Here is a 22,933-nt window from a genome sequence, read left to right as displayed (position 1 = left end):
GAAACATATACAACTTTGATAAATAAATAACCAGTTCAGTTCCTGCAGTTTCATTAGCCATTGGGATATCTCAAACATAAATAATACTACAAAGCGTTCCAAAAATCATCTCTCTACTTTGAAAATGTAAGATTACAGAGCACAAGAAAGGTCATATTGCCGCTTGCTCGTGTTCCTTCTTAAAAAAATATACAAGATTATAGGCCCTCTGATGCCTTCTGTCATTTTTCTTGATCAATCAAACCTTCACAGAGCAGCATCAGCACAAACTCGGAAACAAAAGAATGGGGAAAACTTGAACAAAGAGTGATCCTTTTAGAGTCAAATTCACAGTAACACGGCAGATAGAAGGGGAATTACAAGCAGCCGAAGGACAGAGAGCGTTTACAAAAAATAATCGGGAGTCTTGCGAGTGGTATCTGGTTCGATTTGCCTAGGTGCGGGGTCAAACTGAAGAAAATTTTGATCCATATTCTCCCCAATCTCAAGGATTGCAGCCATATTCCCACACCGATAACAATAATTTGGAGCACTAAAAACAGTCACCACATTCTTGTCCTATAAAGAGAAATAAGAAGGAACCGGCAAAAATAATGTACCAACATCCTTTGCAGAGAAATAAAATAGTTATGCAAAACAATCCACCAGGATTAACGCACCTGACACCAATTGTATCCCTCCATTACAAGCTGGTGGGCTCTTGATATCAGCGTAAGGCCATTTGTGTGGTTGAATTGAGTGGCAATATCCTGCCCAAAAGTATATCCAGCACCACGCGGAGATATTCCCCAACCACAGCGGTCATCAGGATCAGACCATAAGAGATCACACATTGGTCCTTCATGTGGAACCTATTAATGTATTCAAAAAAGAAAATTCAAGGGTTAAGAAGAAAGAAGCATCTCATGATTTGCCCAATATTACTGTATTCAACTGCAATATTTCTTTTTTTCTTTTGGAGGGGTGGGGTGGGGAATTAGTTTCCTGAAAGTTCTTGACAGGAGAATATATATCTTGGTAAATGTTTTAGAACACAAAATGAATTGATTAATGACCAAAACCAAACTGATTATACCTTTAGTAAGCAGGCATCCTATTATTTCTGTCGCTCTCTAAATTTTTATATCTTATCAGAATGATCATAATTTTGTTGATATAAAACTAAATGTAAGATGGTTTCTTTTAAAAAAAAAATTAAAAACAAAAATAGAGCACTTTAATTCTTTCATACTTCAAAAATAAGTAAACAAATGGATTTTATTCTAGACTAAGCACTTTAATTTTTCAATGAGAAAACCAAAAATTTCATTGAAAAAAAAATAGAAGAACACGAGGGGTATACAAAGAGCAAGTCCATGCCAAAACGAATGGAACAAATGGATTTTATTCTAGACTAAGCACTTTAATTTCTCAGTGAGAAAACCAAAAATTTCATTGAAAAAAAAAATGGAAGAACACGAGGGGTATACAAAGAGCAAGTCCATTCCAAAAAGAGTAAACAAATGGATTTTATTCTAGACTAAGCACTTTAATTTCTCAATGAGAAAACCAAAAATTTCATTGAAAAAAAATGGAAGAACACGAGGGGTATACAAAGAGCAAGTCCATGCCAAAAAGAGTCGAACAAAAACATAAAAGGATTCAAGTCAAGCAAAATAAGAACCATAGGATAATTCAAAAGGCCTTAGATACCCAAGCCCATAGATCTGTACAATTGACTCTTTCAAAGTTAAAAGAGATGTGATCATAGTTTCCGTAGAATAGTTGTTGCATAAATACTCCCACGAGTTTCCTATCCATTTATAGGATCCCTTCCAAAGCTAGCTCTTCTGTTGACAAAATCATTAAGAGATTTCCTTTGGGAAAGGCCAGAAGGAGCAAATAAGGATTGAGCCAGCGAGTTGGTTAGCTGGAAGAAGGTTACGGCCCTACAGATTTATGGAGGTTTGTGGTAGGAGATTTGAAAAGACGAATTCTACTTTGCTCTCAAATAGTTATGGAGATTTGCTAAAATGAAACAGTCCTACGGAAAAAGATTAAAAGAAGTAGATATGGGCAAACCCATAGCAGCTGGCTTCCAAATTTAATCAAGAAGTCCAAGTACAGCCCTGGAAACACATCGGTAAAAATAGAGGTTTCTTTGGAAGACATCAATTACAACAAGACCTTTTTGAGAGGAGCTCCCCTCATTTTTGCAATAGCCAACTCCAAAAGCCTTTCTATCCTCCATTGTTGGTCTGTTGGGGGTGAAGATTGGGATTCTTAGAAGGGGTCTCCTTGACAAAGATATGGAAGAATGGAACAGTCTAATCACAATTTAGAGGGGGAAATGCCAAGTGAAGAGGAAGATCAAGTTTGCTGGCTTCCAGACAATTCAGGGTTTTTTTTTTTTCCAGCAAGTCAACCTCAAAATTATTACATGGGAACACCACTTATTTGAATCAATTTCTAACCAAGTTCCCATACAAAAATTTCTCACTAAGATGATACGGGAAAAAAACACACCAAAGAAGGTGAAAATCTTAATTTGGTCCGTAGCATATGGAAGCCTAAACATGATGGATGAATCCAAAGACAGCCGAAGCTGGCTCTCTCTCCAACATTCGCTAAAAAACTCTGAAGCACCAACCACCTTTTCGTTCACTGTNACCCGAAGCTGGCTCTCTCTCCAACATTAGCTAAAAAACTCTGAAGCACCAACCACCTTTTCGTTCACTGTCAATTTGCCTAGAAGGTTTGGATGTTGCTCATTAAGCATTCTGATACGGCTTGGTGACCTCCAAAAAGTATTAAAGATGGAAGACAAGGGTTTTGTGGAGCAACGTTAGTAGAGCTCTCCTTGGGTTGAATTGGAAAGAAAGGATCAACGTGTTCTCAAATAAGTCTTCTTCAAGTGTACAGCATTTTCTCATTAGCTTAATTGGAGGTCTTCCTTTGTCAACCCTCTGAATTAGGCTTAGAGATCCCACTATCCATAAGGCCTTTAGACTTTGTTCTTCTCCTTTGTTGAATATATTTTGTTATGTTTCCTACCAAAAAAGAATATAATACTCCCACGAAAATAACAGACAAGAGGGTTCTATCTTTCTAATGACAAAATCCAGATGAATACATGATCATCGAGGTGGTTCCAAGAATTAGATGAACAATACTAGTCTCAAGCATTCCTTTCTTTTTTAAAACTAAGCAAGTAATTTCTTGCATTTGACTAAAATATTTTGCAAAGCCAATCTAAAAATAGCTATTTCGTCAGTCATTATTTACAAAAGAAGTAAACACTTTGTTAATATATCAGAGTTTTTTAAAGCACACTAAAGCATAATAGCCCTCTAGAGCTTGAGCACGAGCTAAAATCACAACAGGGGTTGTTTTACAATGAGGCGCACAAAAAAAGAACAAAGGATTTGGAGCTTTCGTTAGAAATTGGGGATAAAAATCAATATCTTTTAGAAGTATTTATTTGTTTCTTTACAAACTTATAAAACTAAAACTGAAACTAAAATAAAATAGGGCTTGAGGCACCAAGCCACACATCCAAGAGAGCCTCAAGAATTGAAGAGAGGCGCACTTGTCTTGCTTTCAAAAACAGCATGTCTTTTAANACTAAAACTGAAACTAAAATAAAATAGGGCTTGAGGCACCAAGCCACACATCCAAGTGAGCCTCAAGAATTGAAGCGAGGCGCACTTGTCTTGCTTTCAAAAACAGCATGTCTTTTAAGTTTTAAATATTGTAATTGTATATCCCAATGGTAGTTAGTCCTTGAATGGGGAGTGTCAAATATTAATTTACGTGCTTACTAAAATTACACATTAATACCTCTTGAATTCGGTCCAACGATCTGATGTTATCCAAGGTATCCAAAGATGGCGAAAGTCCTCCATGCAAACAAAAAACCTACGCTAGGATAATTATAATACACTATTAGAACCCATCTAACAATCCAAATAAGGAATTAATGACATGAGGAACACAAACCTGACTCTCAATTAGAGCTGTAAGAGGTAAATAATCAAAGAGGTCGGTAAAGTGCTTCCAGACATTTGCATTTCCATATTTTCTCAAACACTCGTCATAGAATCCATAACTGAAAAGAAACAAAATCAGATAAATAAAAACAGACAAAAAGAAAACTCGAGGAACCAAGAATTGCTTATGTGCTTGCCACACCTGTTACTTAGTAGAATATATAAAATGGAAGGATAACAATTTTCCACCTTTAAAATATGTAAATTTTCATAAGCTTTTCATGTGCACGTGTGAAACCAGTAGGAAAAGGTGTTAAACACAACCTAGAACAACTGAGAGGATGGGGTTGCCGATGCAAGATAAAAGCATTCAGCTTCACAACGAACAAATATTTCACAGATGTCATAAGACAATTTTGTTCCAAGAAGAGNTCCACCTTTAAAATATGTAAATTTTCATAAGCTTTTCATGTGCACGTGTGAAACCAGTAGGAAAAGGTGTTAAACACAACCTAGAACAACTGAGAGGATGGGGTTGCCGATGCAAGATAAAAGCATTCAGCTTCACAACGAACAGATATTTCACAGATGTCATAAGACAATTTTGTTCCAAGAAGAGGATATGGTAGAAACCCGAGCATATCGCCATTTTCTTTTCTTTTCTTATTTAATAGAGTGGACATACAGGCCAGTTTCCATGTATCTACACTATCTCCACCTCACAAGACAACCACAACCCCAGATCCTACAACATTTGGACGTCAGAAAACTGATAGGATTTTAGTATAATAGGTATGTGAGCGCTGTGGGGTTTGCACCACCAAACTGGTGCAACCTTTGCAAGCAGATTTTGGGAAACTAGGACCACCATTTTTATTGTCCATGCTGAATCAAGCTATTGAAAGGCTTTGAATTTCGAAGGTCCATATAATGCAATTGAAACAGAGAGAGCAAGCCATGAACCATTTAAAATGGGAGACTGTTGGAAGCATGGAAAAAAAAAAATAATAAGTGCACTGGTGGAAGCATGGCGTAACAGTCTGTTTATGAGTACAAAAAACTTCAGTTTAAATAATGTAAGAAAGTAGCGGAATATAAATAATCTTACACTTGAGTTATCTGCCTGCTCTCATGATTTCCCCTCAAGATTGTAATTCTATCTCTATAACGAACTTTCAGAGCGACTAGAAGTGAAACAGTCTCCACAGAATAGTATCCACGGTCTGCACCAGTTATATAATGATTCATGATAACAAGAAAAAAATACAAGTGCATTGCGCATGAGAGAATTCAACAAATCAACAACCTGCCACTTCATTCCATAGAAGACGGTGAAGAATACATTTCTTNCCATCAATTTTTTCTTCTCCTATTGGTTAAAGACACTCCCCATTTCTGGAAGAAATTGTTAATACTTTCAAATTCTATCTTCCTCTTTTTACTCCTTGCGTATAGATTATCTGATAGAGTTCACTTGATCAGAGGGAAAACAACCTGAGAACTTCCGTCTCTCAGCATACNTTCAAAGGGAAACAAACTCTACTGAAAACCAAGGAACTTATATACCAGTTATTTTCACTTGTATAATCTCCTTTCCTTTTTTAAGGAAAACAAAGTCAACATTGACATGAAAGAAAATATACGAGAAAGAGGATAAAAGAAATTTATAAAACAAAAGTCCAACCAAGTATGATTATATATAAAGGCAAAAAAAGAACCATAAGCTAATGATTTAATATCCTTGATTGACAGGAAATAAATATCTATCAACCCTAAACTTTTAGGATGAGTATGAAGATTGGTATATCAACCCTAACCCATTTGGTATCCCAATCTTCATACTCATCCTAAGAGTTACACTTTACTTTATTAAGCCATGATCCAACGAAGTGCGGAAACTCCATGTTTCCACAAACCTTTGATAGACGTATAATCCACAGTTTTACTTGTATCCATCCACTTGCAAATAAGTAATTGAAAAAAATAACCAATTTCTCTAAATCTTGAAATTTGGTATCTACAAAGGAGGGGTGGAGATGATCATGTTGGGTGGACTGGGAGGCAAAAAGTGAGGGGGGGAGAAAGTTCCTTTGCAGACATTATTGACGAGTCCTACATCTTGTTCAACTATTGTGGCGTTCTTGACCTAAGAAAAATCATATAGACATTTACGTCTGATCCAACACACATCTTTTTCATGCCCCCTCTTCATCTTTTCCTTATACTAGGAAAAACTTTTATTTGTACGAGAAAGACTGTGTACAACAGGGGAGGGAGGTAAGGCGCCACCCAATCTCAAGACAATAAAGGATTAATGCTTCCTCGTGACATTCTTAAGGTAAAACCCAATATTCACAGAAAATCGTATTAGAGATCTAGTTTTTGGGGTAAAAAATTAACTAAACCAAAACAGTTCCCAAATTTATGTTGATCATCCATTGTTCCTTTCAACCCAGAGATGCCAACAAGCACCACGCATATATTAGAGAATAAAGCTTTCACACCCAAAAAAAAAAAAAAAAAAAAAAANATCTTTAGGCCCATAAAAGTGAAGCTGTGAGAATTAAGGCCCAGAAATATCTCACTTGATCTATCAATTTTTTCTTCTCCTATTGGTTAAAGACACTCCACATTTCTGGAAGAAATTGTTAATACTTTCAAATTCTATCTTCCTCTTTTTACTCCTTGCGTATAGATTATCTGATAGAGTTCACTTGATCAGAGGGAAAACAACCTGAGAACTTCCGTCTCTCAGCATACTCACCCAAAAAGGTATTCCCCCTCAACATCAATTACTTGTTAGGATCACTCCCTTCCAGTTATCTAAGTTGGTTACAAAGGAGCCCCCATTACAACTTATACGGTAACATTACTGCCCCAACTCTCTATTTGCTAAACACATTTACAATTGGAGGTATATCCTTCTCTATCTCTACCAATAAGAAAAGTTCACTGTAACTTCTTTCCATCAAGTGTAAAGTTATAAAAAAAAAATATCCTTTTTACAAAGTTCAACAGTGCTACTTGCACATGTTCAAAGCAGTCTCCCAATGTTTTGCAGTGTAGGAAAACATCATTTCCCTTCTCTTACATTCATATTTGTAGCCATTTTATGCACAATAAGTTCTACAGTTAACAGTCAAGTAGTCTTCAATAGAATATTTTGTATGAGTCTGCGTTATCTACATATGCATATTGTGCATATACTCATGCCTCAATTAGGACTCCAAGGAGGTTTTACACCTTAGAAACAATGATCTACGATAAAGCGCTATCAAATGCAGCCTGCTATCAAACTAAACCTCCACTAAGACTATATCCGTCAAACAAACAGCCAAGGATCTAAAACAAACAAGGTCAACAAAATCAAACAAATTAAGGACTAGACATAAATCCCAAAATCAACCATGTGTGGTGGTTAACTTAACCTATCGGCAAACATAAATTGGTTAGGAAGCAGATTAAAAAAAAAAGGTTATAAAACTAAATATCATAAATCCAATATCGGAAGAACAATAATAACAGCATTGAAAACGTTTTCATGGGAAAGTAGTCTGCTACAGAATGATATTACTACAAGTTGAAACGAAAGAGTGCAAGATGACCTAATAAGCACATTCAGTGTCAAAAACTCACCCACATAATCACCCATGAAGAGATAATTAGTGTCAGGAGCATTCCCTCCTATCCGAAACAGTTCGACGAGATCATAAAACTGGCCATGAATATCCCCACATACGGTCACGGGGCACTTAACCGGCTGAACGTTCCATTCCTCCACCAATATCGTCCTCGCGTGATCACAAAGCGTCTTAACCTCAGCCTCCAACAGCGGCTTACACTCCATCAGATGCTCGATCTGACGGTCCAGATCCGCGTGAGACGGCATCGTGTTTGCGAACTCTTCAGATCCGCAATTACAGATCGAAGATTGCGACGGGAGGCGATCGAGAAGCTACCGATCTCTCCACGCTCCGGGAGAGAGAGAGAGAGAGAGAGAGAGAGAGAAAGAGAGAGAAAGAGAGAGAGAGAGATAGAATCCCTCGCTTTCTCAATCGGATTGAAAGAGCATGAGAATCAATGGCAGGAAATTGGTAAGGTAGGTTAGAAACAGGGGGAATCGAGGAAGAAGAAAGGTTGAAGTTCAAAAGGTGGGGATCATCATCATCATCATCATCATCATCATCATCATCAGCTACAGCTCGTTTTCTGGGGAAATTTCATGAAATGGAAATGGAAATGGTATTTATGTGAAAAGGGGGATTTGCCAAAATGAAACTCGAATGCAAATGAAATGCATCATAACCACCATTCAACCTTCCATTCCTTTTTTTTTTCTCTTTATTATTATTATTATTATTAGGCTAAATTAATATATTTCTCTAATTAAATTCAATAAAACTTTTACTTTTAAAGATTTTTTTTAAAAAATACTTTTAAATTTTAAAATATTACAAAATTATAATAATCTTTATAAAAAAAAGTTTAAAAAATTTATATACCGACTGAAATTGTCTATCTACGCCTTATAAATAGTCTTTAAACTTTTTTTTTTTGAATATTTAAAAATATTAATATTATTTTTTAAAGTTCATTATATTTGAAATATGACATTGGCTCATTCATATAGCAATGGTAAGAATATTTTTTAATGAAAATTTTGAAAATTAAAGGATATTTTTAAATAATGTATTAGAATAATTTAAAGGTATTATTAAAATTTTTCAAACTTCAATTATATATTTTTTTATTAATTTAGCTTTATTAATATATCTATTTTTTCTCTTCAATCTCATATTCACACTTTGATATGATTAAAAAAAAAGTTTGATTAATAAAAAATAATGGAAAAGATAAATATTAAAATAATTTAATATTAAATTTTACAATTTAATAATATCTCTAATTGTAAAAATTAGAAAATATATGTGACATCATTTATGACATCATAAATTTACAACATTTATTCGATCTTTTTATAACCTAATCTAAAATACAATATGTGCAGACTTTAGCATAACAATATTTGACTGATATAATTAATAAGAAATTAGAATAAATATTTAATTTTAAAGTAAAAAAGAGAGAAAATTCAGATTTTATTTTTCTTTTTTCTTTTATTTTTCCTTTTTGGAGAAGAAAAGGAAATTTGAGATTACATTTATTATATATTATTTTTATTTTTAATGATTGTTTGGTCAAAGAGTGGAATATGGAAAGTAGCGATAAATTTTATTTTCCCGGTTTGTCCGCTGAGTCAAAACCAAATAAGATCATGCCACGTGTCCAATAGAAGTTCAATTGTACAACTTTTCGTGATCCCGCTGCGAACATTAGCAAAGTTCCAAATATAATGTTTTATAATTTTATTTTTTCATTCCATACATTTTCTCCCTTAATTTTTAATTTAAACAAATGAAACCCAATTTTAAAATATATATTTTTAACTTTCTCTTTTAATTTTTTTGTTTCAAAAATATTTTTTAACTTTTAATAATATTTTAAAATATTTTTACTCTAATTACTATCTTTTAAAAAAATATCTATAAAATACTTCGATTTTAATTTTTTTTATTAATATCTTTTAGTTTAAAAAAAGTTTCAATAATATTTTTACCTTTAACTTAAAATATATATATATATATAAAATTTTAAAAATAAGATTACACCCTTACCTTTAATAAATAAATTTAATTTTTTTAGGAATAGATTTAAAAAATTCATGTAATGTGTAAAATATATATATATATATTTAAAAGTTATAACAAAAGTTAAAAGGAAATTAGTTAAACGAAAATATAAAAGTAATTTTTTTATTTGAATGTTTATCGTTTTAATAATACCGTCCAAAATTAATGATATGAGTATTCTTTTAATTTTTTTTAAAGTTTAAGAATATTTGTATTAATTTAACTTAATTTTTATTTATTTAATTTTTGGAATTGACTACCAATTTTAAAAATAAAAAAATTTTAAAAAAATCATAAATTTTAGTTTCATTATTTTAACAAAAGAAAAAAAAAAAAAAAACTCTGTTAGTTTTTATTTGAAATTCTATCAATTTTATACAATATACTTTTATATAATTCATGAAATTCATATGATAATATTTTTTTAAAACTATAACTTTAATTAAAAAAATAAAATAAAATAATTGGTTTAAAGGCTTTTATATTTTATATTGGGCCAAATACTATGTTTTGGATTAAGTATTTTAAACAATTTTAGTTTTTACGTAAAAGGCTTTTATATTTTAAATTAAATTTGTTGTTTATTTGTGTAATCAACCAAATTACCACAGTCACTATCGGTTTTTGACCATTTAGAATCACTACAAAACGTTAATAAACGTTGCATGTGTAATTATTATATTATAATTGTAATTAAAAATAACAATGTTAGAAGTATTTAGATGACTCGATGACCCGACCAACTCACTATGTAGCTCAAACCATACAGGTTGGGTTAGACTTTTTTTTTTTTTTTTTTTTTTTTTTTTTTTTTTTTTTTTTTTTTTTTNTCGAAAATTGGATTTGATTTGGGTTTATATTTTTTAGTTGGGTCTGACTAACGGAAAATAGAGTTACATTTAAATCCAACCTTGCTCTACTTTTTTTTAAAAAAATTAAGAATATTTGACATTTGTAACGGATTTTAGTAATGTATTGTTACTTGTAAATGTTTAATATTTAAATTTTATGAAAATTTAATTATTAATATAATATATATGGTGGATAAGCAAAAAAGAAAAAAAAAATTTAAAAAAATTAATAAAATAAAAACAACTTGACAACGTAAGATATGGACTTTATTCGGGTTATTCGAGTCACCAATCCAATCGATTTGAAATTTTGGTTTGGTTCAAAAGATTTATTTAACTCAATTTAACTAGAAGTATTATATATATATAGACATTAACAAGAGAGTGCCTTACTGTTGATCGTTAACCATGTTGCATACCGGTTAAAAGTGAAGTTGAGTCGACTAGACAAGTCGCACACACACGAGTCGAGCCGCATGCATGTTTGTTGGGCTTGTGTTGTTGGAGTTTGGTCGTGGACTTAGTGAACGTTGCACCGAGTTGGCTAAATGAGAAAGCCTTCCTTTCGTCTCTGGGTGACTAAGAGAACAAAAGTTCGAGATCCACGTTTGTTAATATTTTTGTATGTAAATAAACATTTTTAAAACGTATTTTAATTAATCGAGTTATATTCGTATTTATTGATAAAGTTTTGAATTTTTTGTGGTCATAGAAAATTTTTATAAGGCTATTTTATTTGGTGATGCATGGGTTTGGCTGCTGATATTTTGAATGAAGCTGAGGCAATCAAGGGAATAATAGTTAGTTGAGGAATTTTTATTTATTTATTTATTTTATTTTATTTTATTCTATTTCAACATGTCACAATCATTTTTGTCCAAAACGTGTTGTCTATGGTCGCATGTCTGATGTCCTAGTCATGCTTGTCCAAGAAGTGTTGTCCATGACTACTGCATGTTCCAAACCACTTTTACATGCTTTCATATTAGATAGACCTTTACTATTTCATGTTGTGTTAATACGAGAGTATATGCTTTCATATTAGATACACCTTTAGCTATTTCATTTTGAGTTAATACGAGAGTGTATAACTGTTCACCAAAATCATGTCTACACCCGTGGGTTAAAATGTTCCAAAATGTACCATAGGGGGATATGACTAGTTGTCACTTTTTCGTACTTAGGTTATATGCTATCAAAGTCATCGTTGTTGCCTACTCGCTTTTAGCTTATAACATTTCTTTCTTTCAAATTGGTTTCAACATATTTTTCGCTCACGTTTTCTAAAATATTTCTCACAATTGACTTGTTCACTAGGCTAGAACAAGTGTAACACAATTGTTATCTCACTATTGCAAGAGTGCGATTGTGGCACATTGCTGACATTGCACACCCACCATCGCAATGTCGTTGAAACTTCTATTTGAAGTGGAAAATTAGTAAGTTTCCACATGCCTTGTGATTCCTATATCACTTTGCCTTCAGTTATGATGTAGTGTTCATATTTGTCCTTAACATTGTGATAAGGATATTGGGTACCAAAGTTGGAGATTTGGTGTGCTTAACACCTTAGGGAAAGTAGGATGTAACGGCCCAGGTCTACCGCTAGCAGATATTGTCTTCTTTGACCTTTCCCTTTCGCTTCCTCTCAAGGTTTTTAAAACGCGTCTGCTAGAGAAAGATTTCCACACAAGGATGTTTCGTTTTCCTCCCCAACTAACGTGGGATTCTCACATGGGAATAGGACTGCATATCGAAAACTGTTATCACAAAGACTTGAGGTAAGTGACCTTCCTATTGAAACTCAAATTGTTTTGTTTGCTGTCATGTTTATTGATCATGAAAAATATATGTTTTGGGACCGCCTTATGGTTTTTGAATACAATTGAGTGTGGTAAGGATTACCGGTTGTGTATTGGGTAACCAACTACTAATTGTCAAATACAATGACTATTGACAATTATTTTTGTGGAAGAGTTATATGTTTTGTGTATCATGTAGTCAACTACTAATTGTCAACCACTAATGGTCAATCACGAGTGATTGTTGAAAAATATTTTTAGAGAATAGACCTGTGTATTTCGGGTAATTAACCACGTGGTTCCCTTAATTTCGATTGATCAACTTTAAGATGGTTTGTATATCCTATTTTAAAAATTATTTTGAGGTAAGGGCAAGACTGCAGCCCAGAAGTGAGGAGAATGATGGGCAAGACTTCGAGAATAATTTTACTGAAATATCTTTTAGCATATTTTCATATATTGTAAAGTATAAACTTTTAGTGTCAAGTGACGTTTCCGATCGATAGAACATATGGCGATTTAGTGGTGGGCGAATTGTGCCTTGAAAGACGAACGTTGAGTTGTGTTACATTCGTTCTTCGGAGAGATGCTCATTTGTGGTGACGGTCTACAAATATTGACCTGACCACTCGAGCACATTTCAAGGAGGCTTTTCTAAACAAATATTTCAAGCGAGTGCAACAATACAGGTAGGAAGATAGAATGTTTCATCATGGGCTTGAGATCTGAGGCTCGAGGAGCTCTGTATGCTCATGAGCTACCTAACTATGCCACAACACTTCGACTCGGGGAGACGACTGATGACCATAAACCCCAATGGATTTAAATTATTAAGATGAAATTAAGTTATTTAATTTTTTTTTCTTGGAGTTTCTTTAAGTTTGGGCTTGAGTTCAATCCTTTATCTGGCCCAACTTTTCCATAACGGTTTGGGCTAATTTAGTCTTTGGGCCCAAATGAGTTCAGATTTTCTTGAGCCTAGCCCATTTATTTTAATGAACTTAAAAATAAATTGGGATTGGGGCTAATTATTATTTGATTTTGGGTCGAAAAATGCGAACACACTTGATATGTTTCATGAACGGTGGGACCAGGATTGTTCCTTAGACTCTACTCTTTTTTTTGTAGGGCTAAATGTGTAGTATTTCTCTACACACAGTTCATGTATGCGTGCATAAACCCATTAGCGGACTCGTATACTTACTTGCTCCTATGCTTGACTATGGACTAGCGAGCACACACTATCGAAAATCAACAAAAAAAGAAAGGAATGTTTATAATATCATAGTGTAGGAATCTATATGTAATCCATGCATGCGTAATGATATTTTTAGTGTGTGATACTAGAGGGAGATTAATGTGACCTAAACACAATAACATTCTAAATTACCGATATCGAATCAATCCTCACGTGAGGACTTATAAAACGTCTAGGCCCAGGTTTGAACTAACTGGAGACGTCTAGTGTGTGAAACTAGCGTGATAACTAACTACACCACGAATCTTCTAAAAGTGAAAATGTTGTATGTTAGAAGAAACGTCTCTAGTATGTGAGACTAGCGTGATAACCAACTACACCACCCAGACAAGATGAACTAGCGTGATAACCAACTACACCACCCAGACAAGATGAACTAGCGTGATAACCAACTACACCACCCAGACAAGATGAACTAGCGTGATAACCAACTACACCACCCAGACAAGATGAACTAGCGTGATAACCAACTACACCACCCAGACAAGATGAACTAGCGTGATAACCAACTACACCACCCAGACAAGATGAACTAGCGTGATAACCAACTACACCACCCAGACAAGATGAACTAGCGTGATAACCAACTACACCACCCAGACAAGATGAACTAGCGTGATAACCAACTACACCACCCAGACAAGATGAACTAGCGTGATAACCAACTACACCACCCAGACAAGATGAACTAGCGTGATAACCAACTACACCACCCAGACAAGATGAACTAGCGTGATAACCAACTACACCACCCAGACAAGATGAACTAGCGTGATAACCAACTACACCACCCAGACAAGATGAAATTCCAAGAACTGGGGACCTCTAGTGTGTGAGACTAGCGGTCAACACTCTATTTCTCGAATCTTGTAAAAGTACAAATGTTGTATGTTAGAAATGTCTAAGCCCAGGTTTAAACTGGAGACCTCTAGTGTGTTAAACTAGCGTGATAACCAACTACACCACCAAGACAAGATGAGATTCCAAATTAACTCATTAAACTCGAATCAACACTCATATTTCGCGAAAAGTAAAAACATAATGCTAAAACTGTTTGAGCCCAGGTAGGTTTGAATGGAGACCTCTAGTGCGTGAGACTAGCGTGATAACCAACTACACCACCCAGAGAAGGTAAGATTTCAAATTAACGCTTTAAACTCGAATCAACACTCATATTTGGTGTTAAAGAAAAAGTAAAAACATAATTTTAAAAATTGACGTTTGTAGAGGTTATCCAAAACTCGAGCATGGCTAGAAAATAAATATAAAAATGTGTCCCATAAAAATTTAGGATTCCCATGAAAGAAATATATATATGTGAGATTTGATGAAACCAAAGATAAAAGCTAGGCCTTTTTCTTTTTTCCCTTTATAGTAAATGGCTTGCAGATATTTGAATGCATATCTTTGCTTTTAGACCACTCTATCCAATCAAAACTCAAACAACAAAAAGCCACACCAAACAAAAGAAACCCATTACCACTCTCAAAAAGCTTATAACTTAAGGACACTCCCATCATATATTTATACGAATTTAATCAAAACCCGATACATCAATAATCGACCCCATAATATGCACGCTAATCATCACTAATCGTCCTTTCTTACTCCCTATTCAACAGCTATTTTTTACGACACTGTTCTAAAACTATAGTAATTCAGCTAATACCCTAACCTAAACGTAGTTACTGTGAGATCCCACGTCGATTGGAGAGAGGAACGAAACATTTTTTGTAAGGGTGTGGAAACCTCTTCTTGAAAATGAGGTAATACCGTCAATCCAATGAATATGAAACGTTGATTGTTATGCAAATGAAACGAAACCCAATTGAAAGTATGTCGAGATGATATGTTTTAACCTAAATTCAAAAAATATGTCTTAGAAGGGAAAACCCAAAGAGGACAGTATCTACTAGCGGTGGACTTGCGTAGTTACAGTTAAACTCTCTAATTCTCGAACGAAAAGAAAATGAGGTAATACTATCCATCTGATGAATATGAAACGCTTATTGTTATGCAAATGAAACGAAACCCAATTGAAAGTACGTCGAGATGATATGTTTTAACATAAATTAAAAAAAAAAACTGTCCCGAAATAGAAAACTCAAAGAGGACAATATTCGCTAGTGGTGGGCTTGTGCTGCTATAGTTAAACTCTCTAATTCTCGAACGAAAAGCAAATGAGGTAATGTCGTCAATCCAATGAATATGAAACGCTTATTGTTATGTAAATGAAACGAAACCCAATTGAAAGTACGTCAAGATTATATGTTTTAACCTAAATTCAAAAAAACTGTCCCGAAATGGAAAACCCAAAGAGGACAATATCTGCTAGTGGCGGGCTTGTGCTGCTACAACTCTCTAATTCTCGAACCAAAAGAACAATAAAGTAATACTGTGAATCCAATGAATATAAAACGCTTATTGAATCGAAAGTAGGTTGCGAGGAAGACAAAAACTAGTAAACATTTGGTGACATATTTGAGATAATTTACAATATTGCCATGGAAACTAAAGAGAATCTCAAAGCAACACACAAAATGCAAAGCCCACCTTTAATTTTTGTTCCCTTTTCTTTTCTTTTCTTTTCTTTTCTTTTCTTTTCCTTTTACCTTTAATGGGTGGAATTCACTTTATTAAGCTTAGGGAACCCTTCTCCCACCTTTTAATTAAAGTATAAAACAAACATCCCTTAATTATTATTTTTATTTTAATTACACAAACAACCAATCAAATCTTTTTCTTTTCTTTTTATAATTACTTTTTAAAAAATTAGTTTGTGTTGTTTAATAAAAAAACATTATTCAAAAGTGGTTTTTAACTATTTTTTAAAAGCATTTATTAAAATTTTAAATTTTATGCGGGTTCGAACTAGATAACACGCCCGGTAATAAATACACATAAACTTTAAAATTTAAAAATAAAAAACAAAAATATTATCAAACGAGTCCTAAATTCTAACCGAGAATTGATCTGATAAGTTTTCATCATTCATTCCTAAAGTAACACATACAAGATGGCTGATCGTGCAATCTCGTGTCATCTTGAAAGCCCAGTTTCATTCCCGAGGTTAAGCCTTGCCGGGTGGTCTTCCAGAGTTTCCTGCTCTCCTACAAAACGAAAAACCAAAAAAAGTTCAAGTCTTGAGTGGTTTTTCGATTTTCGAGAGGTTAACAATTGTAGAACGGAGCTGAATCATCGACTATTGAACGGATACTCAAAACTTAAGAACGAGTATTAGTAATGGATAAAGAGATATTGATTAAGTAAAAGGCATGGAATATATTGAAGTACACACATATACACCTTTTATTTACTGTGGTTTTAAAGATGTTTGTGTCACCTTCAACCAAGGACTTTAAATGACACCCTTTAAGCTAAAAGAACTCAATGTAACAGTTTTAAAAGGCAAAGTGAGAAAAATTTGAACTTTTTTATCTCTCCCTCTCTTTCTTGATTTGAGCAAATAAAAAACAAGACAAAGTTTTAGACATACAATACCCATGTCATGTTTTACAAGCTGAACTGAAGTAGCTCAATTGATTAAGACAACACCCATATCATGTTTTACGAGCTAAACTGAAGTAGCTCAATTGATTAAGACAACACCCATATCATGTTTTACGAGCTAAACTGAAGTAGCTCAATTGAGTAAGACAACACCCATGTCATGTTTTACGAGCTGAACTGAAATAGTTCAATTGATTAAGACAACACCCATGTCATGTTTTACAAGCTGAACTGAAGTAGCTCAATTGAGTAAGACAACACCCATGTCATGCTTTACAAGCTAAACTGAAGTAGCTCAATTGAGTAAGACAACACCCATGTCATGTTTTACGAGCTAAACTGAAGTAGCTCAATTGATTAAGATATATAATTTTACTAAAAGTTCAAACAACGTAGTACCTGTTATGAATAGGATCAGGGCCATTAGGAACTCTTCTTTTACTCATGTAGTTGAGATGCCACTCTGAACGAACAACGTCCTTGCCACCACGACCACCGACCACCTCCATCTCTTTAGAAATTCCACCGAATTGAGCTGCCGTCGTTATCGTCATCATCCCAGTTGCCACCGATTGTCCCCGTTGATGGGAACCATTCACTAACAAAAGCCAAATAAACCCCATAACAGCCATGGCCTTACAAGAAGGAGAATAAGAACTCATTTCCTCTCTCTCTAGACAATATTATGCTCTAAAGCTTGAACAACATGGGCAATCTTTGAGAGAAATCACTACATGACAGGATTTTGATTTTGGGATGTTGAGAGAGAGAGAGAGAGAGAGAGAGAGAGGAGAGAGAGAGAATAAATGGCTTCAAACATGAGAAGGAGGGAACCCTTGTTGCTTTATACTACGACACTCATCTTTTACTTTGGCTTTGTGTGTATTTTGATGCACAAACCAAAACAAAGGGACGTCTTTTTACGTACAAATGGAAAGAAAGAATCAAAATACGAAGTAATAAAGAGGATTATTATATTGTTGGTGGTGGCATGCATGCATGATAATATCCTTTTATGAGCTATTTATAAGAACATTAAGATGTATGCAATTAAGAACATTAGCTATACAACATCTTAAGCTTGAGTTGATGTTAAATGTTTTTGCTTTTGTTTGTGGGTCACACACAAATTCGCTTTTGAACTCAACCAAATCATTTACAATGATTTGAACTAAAGTTTAACATTGATATCGTAGACTTGGAATAATATTTAACGACAAAAAAAGGATTCACTAGTAGTGGAAAAGAATCGTTGGACTGAGTCAACCATGTCCAGTGTTCAAAAAACATACGTAACTCGAAAAACCCATTCAACCTAACTAAGGGTTATTAAGTTACGTGGGTTGGGTTGAGTTCAAAGAACTGAAAACAGTATGGATGAGATTGATTTATGGGTTTCTCTCGGAGTAGATTGGATGAGATTGATTTATGGGTAAACCCATTCAACCTAACTCAGGGTTATTAAGTTACGTGGGTTGGGTTGAGTTCAAAGAACTGAAAAACGGTATGGATGAGATTGATTTATGGGTTTCTCTCGAATTAGATTGAGTTGAATCTGTTAGATAAGCACGACTCTACACAATGGTATGATATTGTCCACTTTGAGCATACGCTCTCATGGCTTTGCTTTGAGTTTCTCCAAAAGGGCTCATGCCAATGGAGATAGTATTCTTTGATTATAAATTCATGATCATTCCCTAAATTAGCCGATGTGGAACTTTCATCCAACACCTCCCCTTAATCGAGGCTCAACTCCTTTTTCTTTTGGAGTCTTAGTCATTTTTTACTATGCCTTCGACTTTTTCTTTTGGAGTCCTTTGTTCAACATTTGAGGATTCCAGTGGCATGATTAAGTTTAGGGCATGACTCTGATACCATGTTAGATAAACACGACTATTGTCTACTTTGAGCATAAGCTCTCATGGCTTTGCTTTGGGCTTCTCCAAAACGCCTCACATGCCAATGGAGATAATATTTTTTTATTATAAACCCATGATCATTCCTTAAATTAGCTACGTGGTACTTTCATCCAACAGAATCTAGTCCACTCCAATTTATTGAAATTTTAAAATATATATACATATATTTATTTTAATAATTTTTTAAAAAGTTAAAATATATATTGAAATTGAGTTGCAAATTTTAATTTAATGTTAGAAATTAAATAGAGGTTTATTTTAATTTTATTAAAAATAAAAATTTGGATAAATGACCTAAATAAGGTGAACCAACCCAGCCTAAGATTTATAGTTAGGCAATTATTTAATAAGAGTTGCTTGAGTTGAAAAACGCATAGCTTAAAGAATTGGGTAGGCTAATCCAACCCAACACACGAACACCCCTAATAATAACTATCCCCTCTTGTTTGATGACAAGTTCTCATTGCATTGGAGGCTCTCGTACATAGCTAGAAATTTTGAACATCTATGTTTTAGGTATAAATCAAGCAACTACTATTACGTCTCAATGTTCAATTACAAGGTTGAGAGATAAAATGCTACAACAAACTTTAAGGAGATGTCAAACTATGCTAAACTCGAGAAATGAGATCTATAAGATGTTGGAGTCTTTTCTTACAATGTTGCATCAAAGTCGAACCTCGATGTATCATGAAGCCTTTTACTATGGGAGTCAAGGTTGAGATGTGGCCAGCCATGTAACTCACGTAGGTATCAGCTTTTCAATTTTAATTACCCAATTAAAAATTGTGTTTTGGTCTCCTTTGGCCAATTAGGTTAAGAATGTCCAAAAGGGCTTACTAACACCTAATGGTGAACAAGAGAATTGAGAAGCATGACTAATTTAATGTCTTCCGCTATGGTACGATGGAGGAAGAGATATTCTGATATGTACTTTAAGTGATTGATGGACGTTATCTCCCCGTTGAACTTGTTTGATTGTGTGTATGATTTATACCTTATGATTTCCATGCATCAAGGGCTGATAGGAATACCTTCTTAAATAACATATGTGAACGGGTATACATGATTCATGTGTTAAAGACGGTTGATAAATATATTTTCTTAGTAGAGCATGCATCAATATCACAGTTAAGATTAGGGCGCTGTAGCTAGTGCGGTTTACATGTAGAATTAGAGGTTAGATCTACGTGCACCCAAGGATTTGTTAAGCCGAGGGGCTAACCTAGAACGTCATGGAATTGAGAAAATGGAATTTAAACCGCATGAACACCTCTAAGAACCTAGTAGACCTCCATGGTGTCTTAACATGATTTAGGTAGCTTACAAAATCACAAAACTAACTGAGTTACTATTGAGTGTAGAGTCGGGTTAGGGCCAATCCTGTTAAACCAGTTCTTGAGAAGAAATAAGGACTAAATGGGTAGTTAGCTCAAGGCATGAACCCCTATTGAGTGTAGAAGAGACGAACCTATAAACCAATCCTTGTTAGACTTGGGATTACATGGGTAGGTGTCACAATGAGAGCCCCTATTGAGTGTAGGAACGAGTCAAGGCCGACACAGTGACTTCGTAAACTGATCTTGGAAGAGATCAAAGACTACGCGGGTAGGTAGTTTAGTATGAACAGTTTTATTGACTGTAGGAACGAGTCAGGACGTCGTAAACCAGTCTCGAAAAGCAACTAGGGAATACACGGGTAGACGATCAATGAGGAATCATTTGGAACCTCATATAGACCAAAAGAAAGCCGTGGAAACCTACTAGGAGAAGGAAGCATGAGAGCCTACAAGTAGGTTACTTACTGAGTATATTTTTATATTCACCCATTTTTCCCTTTATTTTTCACATACTGGACGAGGTAGGGAGATACTCGAGAGCTGCACTGTCACAGAGGGGTGTCGACCAGTGGCGTCAGTTAGTTGTATTCTTTTTAGGGTTGATTTTGTATCTTGTACCCATTTTCCCCGTCTGATTTAGCTTGAAACTTTTGGCATTGGTGTTGTATGTCTTTTAAACCGCGCAAAATTTTACATTATTTTCAATATTGTTCTTTATTTTGATTTTGATTTTTTTTTTTTTTTGTTCAATTTCGTATTTTGGTCCTAGTCCGATTCCTCAAAACCTCAAAAATTGGGTCGTGATGTGAGCAATGTTTACACTTCAAAGCAACATGCATATATTTTCACCAAGGCTCTAGCATGGATTAAACTTCGTAGACATGCAAAAGTTGCTCGAAGTGAAGAATCTCGATCAAGTCAAGCTTACAGGTGAGAATATGAGTAAATAAGCTCGACTTAGTAAAGATAGTTATTAACTCGAGCAAGGAAAAACGGTTAGGGATTTATTTAAGAGAATTGTTTGTATTGATAAATGGTAGATAAGTTTAGGAAAATAGTCAGTAATTTATTTAGGTTCTTAGTACAAAGAAACTCTCTCCTAATGTTGCTCTTTATGCTTCCCTTATTTGTTTCCGTGTACTTCAATCAAAGACGTGTTGTATTTCATAAGAGAAGGGTTGCCATAATAATTATTAATCCACGACCCATTCCACGAGAACTCACAGGATAGGTCGAATGGTGCCCATCTACCAAAACTGCTTGACTAAGGGAATAATTTTCGAGTATAATGAGACGTACAACATAACAACAACATTATTCAATGTAGAAAATCTATCGAAAAAAATCATACCCGAAAACTATTTTTTTTAGTCTAAATAATACACAACTCATTCTAGAATATCATATAGTAAAAAGTTGTAGTTTCTTTTATTATTATTATTATTATGATTATTATTAGTGTAGAAACAACATAATTAACACTCAAAAAGGATTCCTAAATGCTTCAAATCTATTTTCAATCTCTTTAATGTTCACAAAATTCCATAATCTAATCTTCAATATTAAATAATTGTTTGGTGGGAGAGAATATATCCAATAACTTTGTTACTCCAACCAGCTTCTCCCTCAAGATATGCTCATGCATGAAATTATGGTAGAATCTTTATGTACATTGGGACACATTTATTTCAATGACTCGAAAACTCCAATCAATTCAACTTAATTCCTAAAGTGTTTGAGATGGATTATCGACTTATTTAGACCGAATTGAGTTTATATATTATAATTTTTTTATGGATTTGGTTGGTTTATAGATTCCCTAAAACTAGTCCGAACCCACTCTAATTTTCTATGGGTTTTTATGTCTGTTTTGGCCCGTTATATATAAACGTCAACCTCACGATTTTAAAATGCTTCTGTTAGAGAGAGATTTCCACACTTTTGTCATATCATCCTCGGTGGGATCTCACAATTATTTACTTTTATGAGAAGTTTAAAATTTTTAATGTAATTTTTAAAAAATATATTGAAATTGAGTTATAAAATTTAATTCAATATTTAAAAATAAATAAATATTTTACATATAAATAAAAATTTGATTAAATAATTTGAACTAATTCAATCAAAATATTTTATTATAAGTTGGTGAAAAAATTTATAATCGGTTCAAATCTAACCTAATTCAATTCATAAACACTCTAATTAATAATTATATGATAGAATTAAGCACCTTATTATTGATTTAATATGTTCCCTCAAATTAGATTTGATTATAATAATAAGCCTTGAAAGCTACGAAGGAGGGATTCTCTTCCCCAAATGCCAATATATTCCCAAAATCAAAATGTGTAGCCGCTAAACGCATAGTTTCAAAACAATTATTCTAAACCATTTTTTTAATTATAAAATTTTACTTATTTTTAATGATGTTTTAATGACCCGAATATTTTTCAAATTTCGACTGTATCAGCTCATTTGTGAAGAGGGAGAGATTCTACCTTAGTTGATGATTGTTAATTATAATTAGTACCTAACCAGTGGAGTCAAACCTAACTCGTCAGAGTACCTTAATTTAAAAATATACATTAATAATAT

General features: G+C 33.8%; 2 protein-coding genes and 1 non-coding gene across 3 annotated transcripts; all 3 read right to left on the bottom strand.

Annotated features, from left to right (window-relative positions):
• Window positions 1-14: 14 nt before the first annotated feature.
• On the bottom strand, window positions 15-8,234 carry LOC111805280 (serine/threonine-protein phosphatase PP2A-2 catalytic subunit-like). Its single transcript, XM_023690273.1, has 6 exons — window positions 7,605-8,234; window positions 5,077-5,191; window positions 3,979-4,087; window positions 3,820-3,897; window positions 660-851; window positions 15-558 (listed from the first exon to the last, which is right to left on the bottom strand). The coding sequence occupies exons 1-6, from the start codon at window positions 7,855-7,857 to the stop codon at window positions 385-387; spliced, it is 921 nt and encodes a 306-aa protein (XP_023546041.1). The 5' UTR covers window positions 7,858-8,234; the 3' UTR covers window positions 15-384.
• Window positions 8,235-14,467: 6,233 nt separating this feature from the next.
• TRNAV-AAC lies at window positions 14,468-14,541 on the bottom strand. Its single transcript has one exon. It is a non-coding gene; the product is annotated as a tRNA-Val (tRNA).
• A 1,916-nt stretch (window positions 14,542-16,457) lies between these two features.
• Window positions 16,458-17,881, bottom strand: LOC111805292. The gene is made up of 2 exons (XM_023690287.1): window positions 17,479-17,881; window positions 16,458-16,679 (listed from the first exon to the last, which is right to left on the bottom strand). The coding sequence occupies exons 1-2, from the start codon at window positions 17,739-17,741 to the stop codon at window positions 16,640-16,642; spliced, it is 303 nt and encodes a 100-aa protein (XP_023546055.1). The 5' UTR covers window positions 17,742-17,881; the 3' UTR covers window positions 16,458-16,639.
• Window positions 17,882-22,933: the final 5,052 nt, after the last annotated feature.

Source organism: Cucurbita pepo, chromosome LG11, assembly GCF_002806865.2.
Source record: "Cucurbita pepo subsp. pepo cultivar mu-cu-16 chromosome LG11, ASM280686v2, whole genome shotgun sequence".
Lineage (NCBI taxonomy): Eukaryota > Viridiplantae > Streptophyta > Magnoliopsida > Cucurbitales > Cucurbitaceae > Cucurbita > Cucurbita pepo.
Note: the sequence above shows the minus strand (reverse complement) of the source record. Positions and strands in the feature narration are given on the sequence as shown.

What these genes read in the sequence shown, in the direction of transcription:
- LOC111805280 (XM_023690273.1), bottom strand. Translation starts at nt 7,857, where the DNA reads ATGCCGTCTCACGCGGATCTGGACCGTCAGATCGAGCATCTGATGGAG. An exon ending in CAGCTCTAATTGAGAGTCAG is followed by an intron (nt 3,898 to 3,978) that starts GTTTGTGTTCCT and finishes ATCCTAGCGTAG; the next exon opens with GTTTTTTGTTTGCATGGAGG. An exon ending in AGGGATACAATTGGTGTCAG is followed by an intron (nt 559 to 659) that starts GTGCGTTAATCC and finishes TTCTCTTTATAG; the next exon opens with GACAAGAATGTGGTGACTGT.
- LOC111805292 (XM_023690287.1), bottom strand. Translation starts at nt 17,741, where the DNA reads ATGAGTTCTTATTCTCCTTCTTGTAAGGCCATGGCTGTTATGGGGTTT. An exon ending in CCTGATCCTATTCATAACAG is followed by an intron (nt 16,680 to 17,478) that starts GTACTACGTTGT and finishes TTCGTTTTGTAG; the next exon opens with GAGAGCAGGAAACTCTGGAA.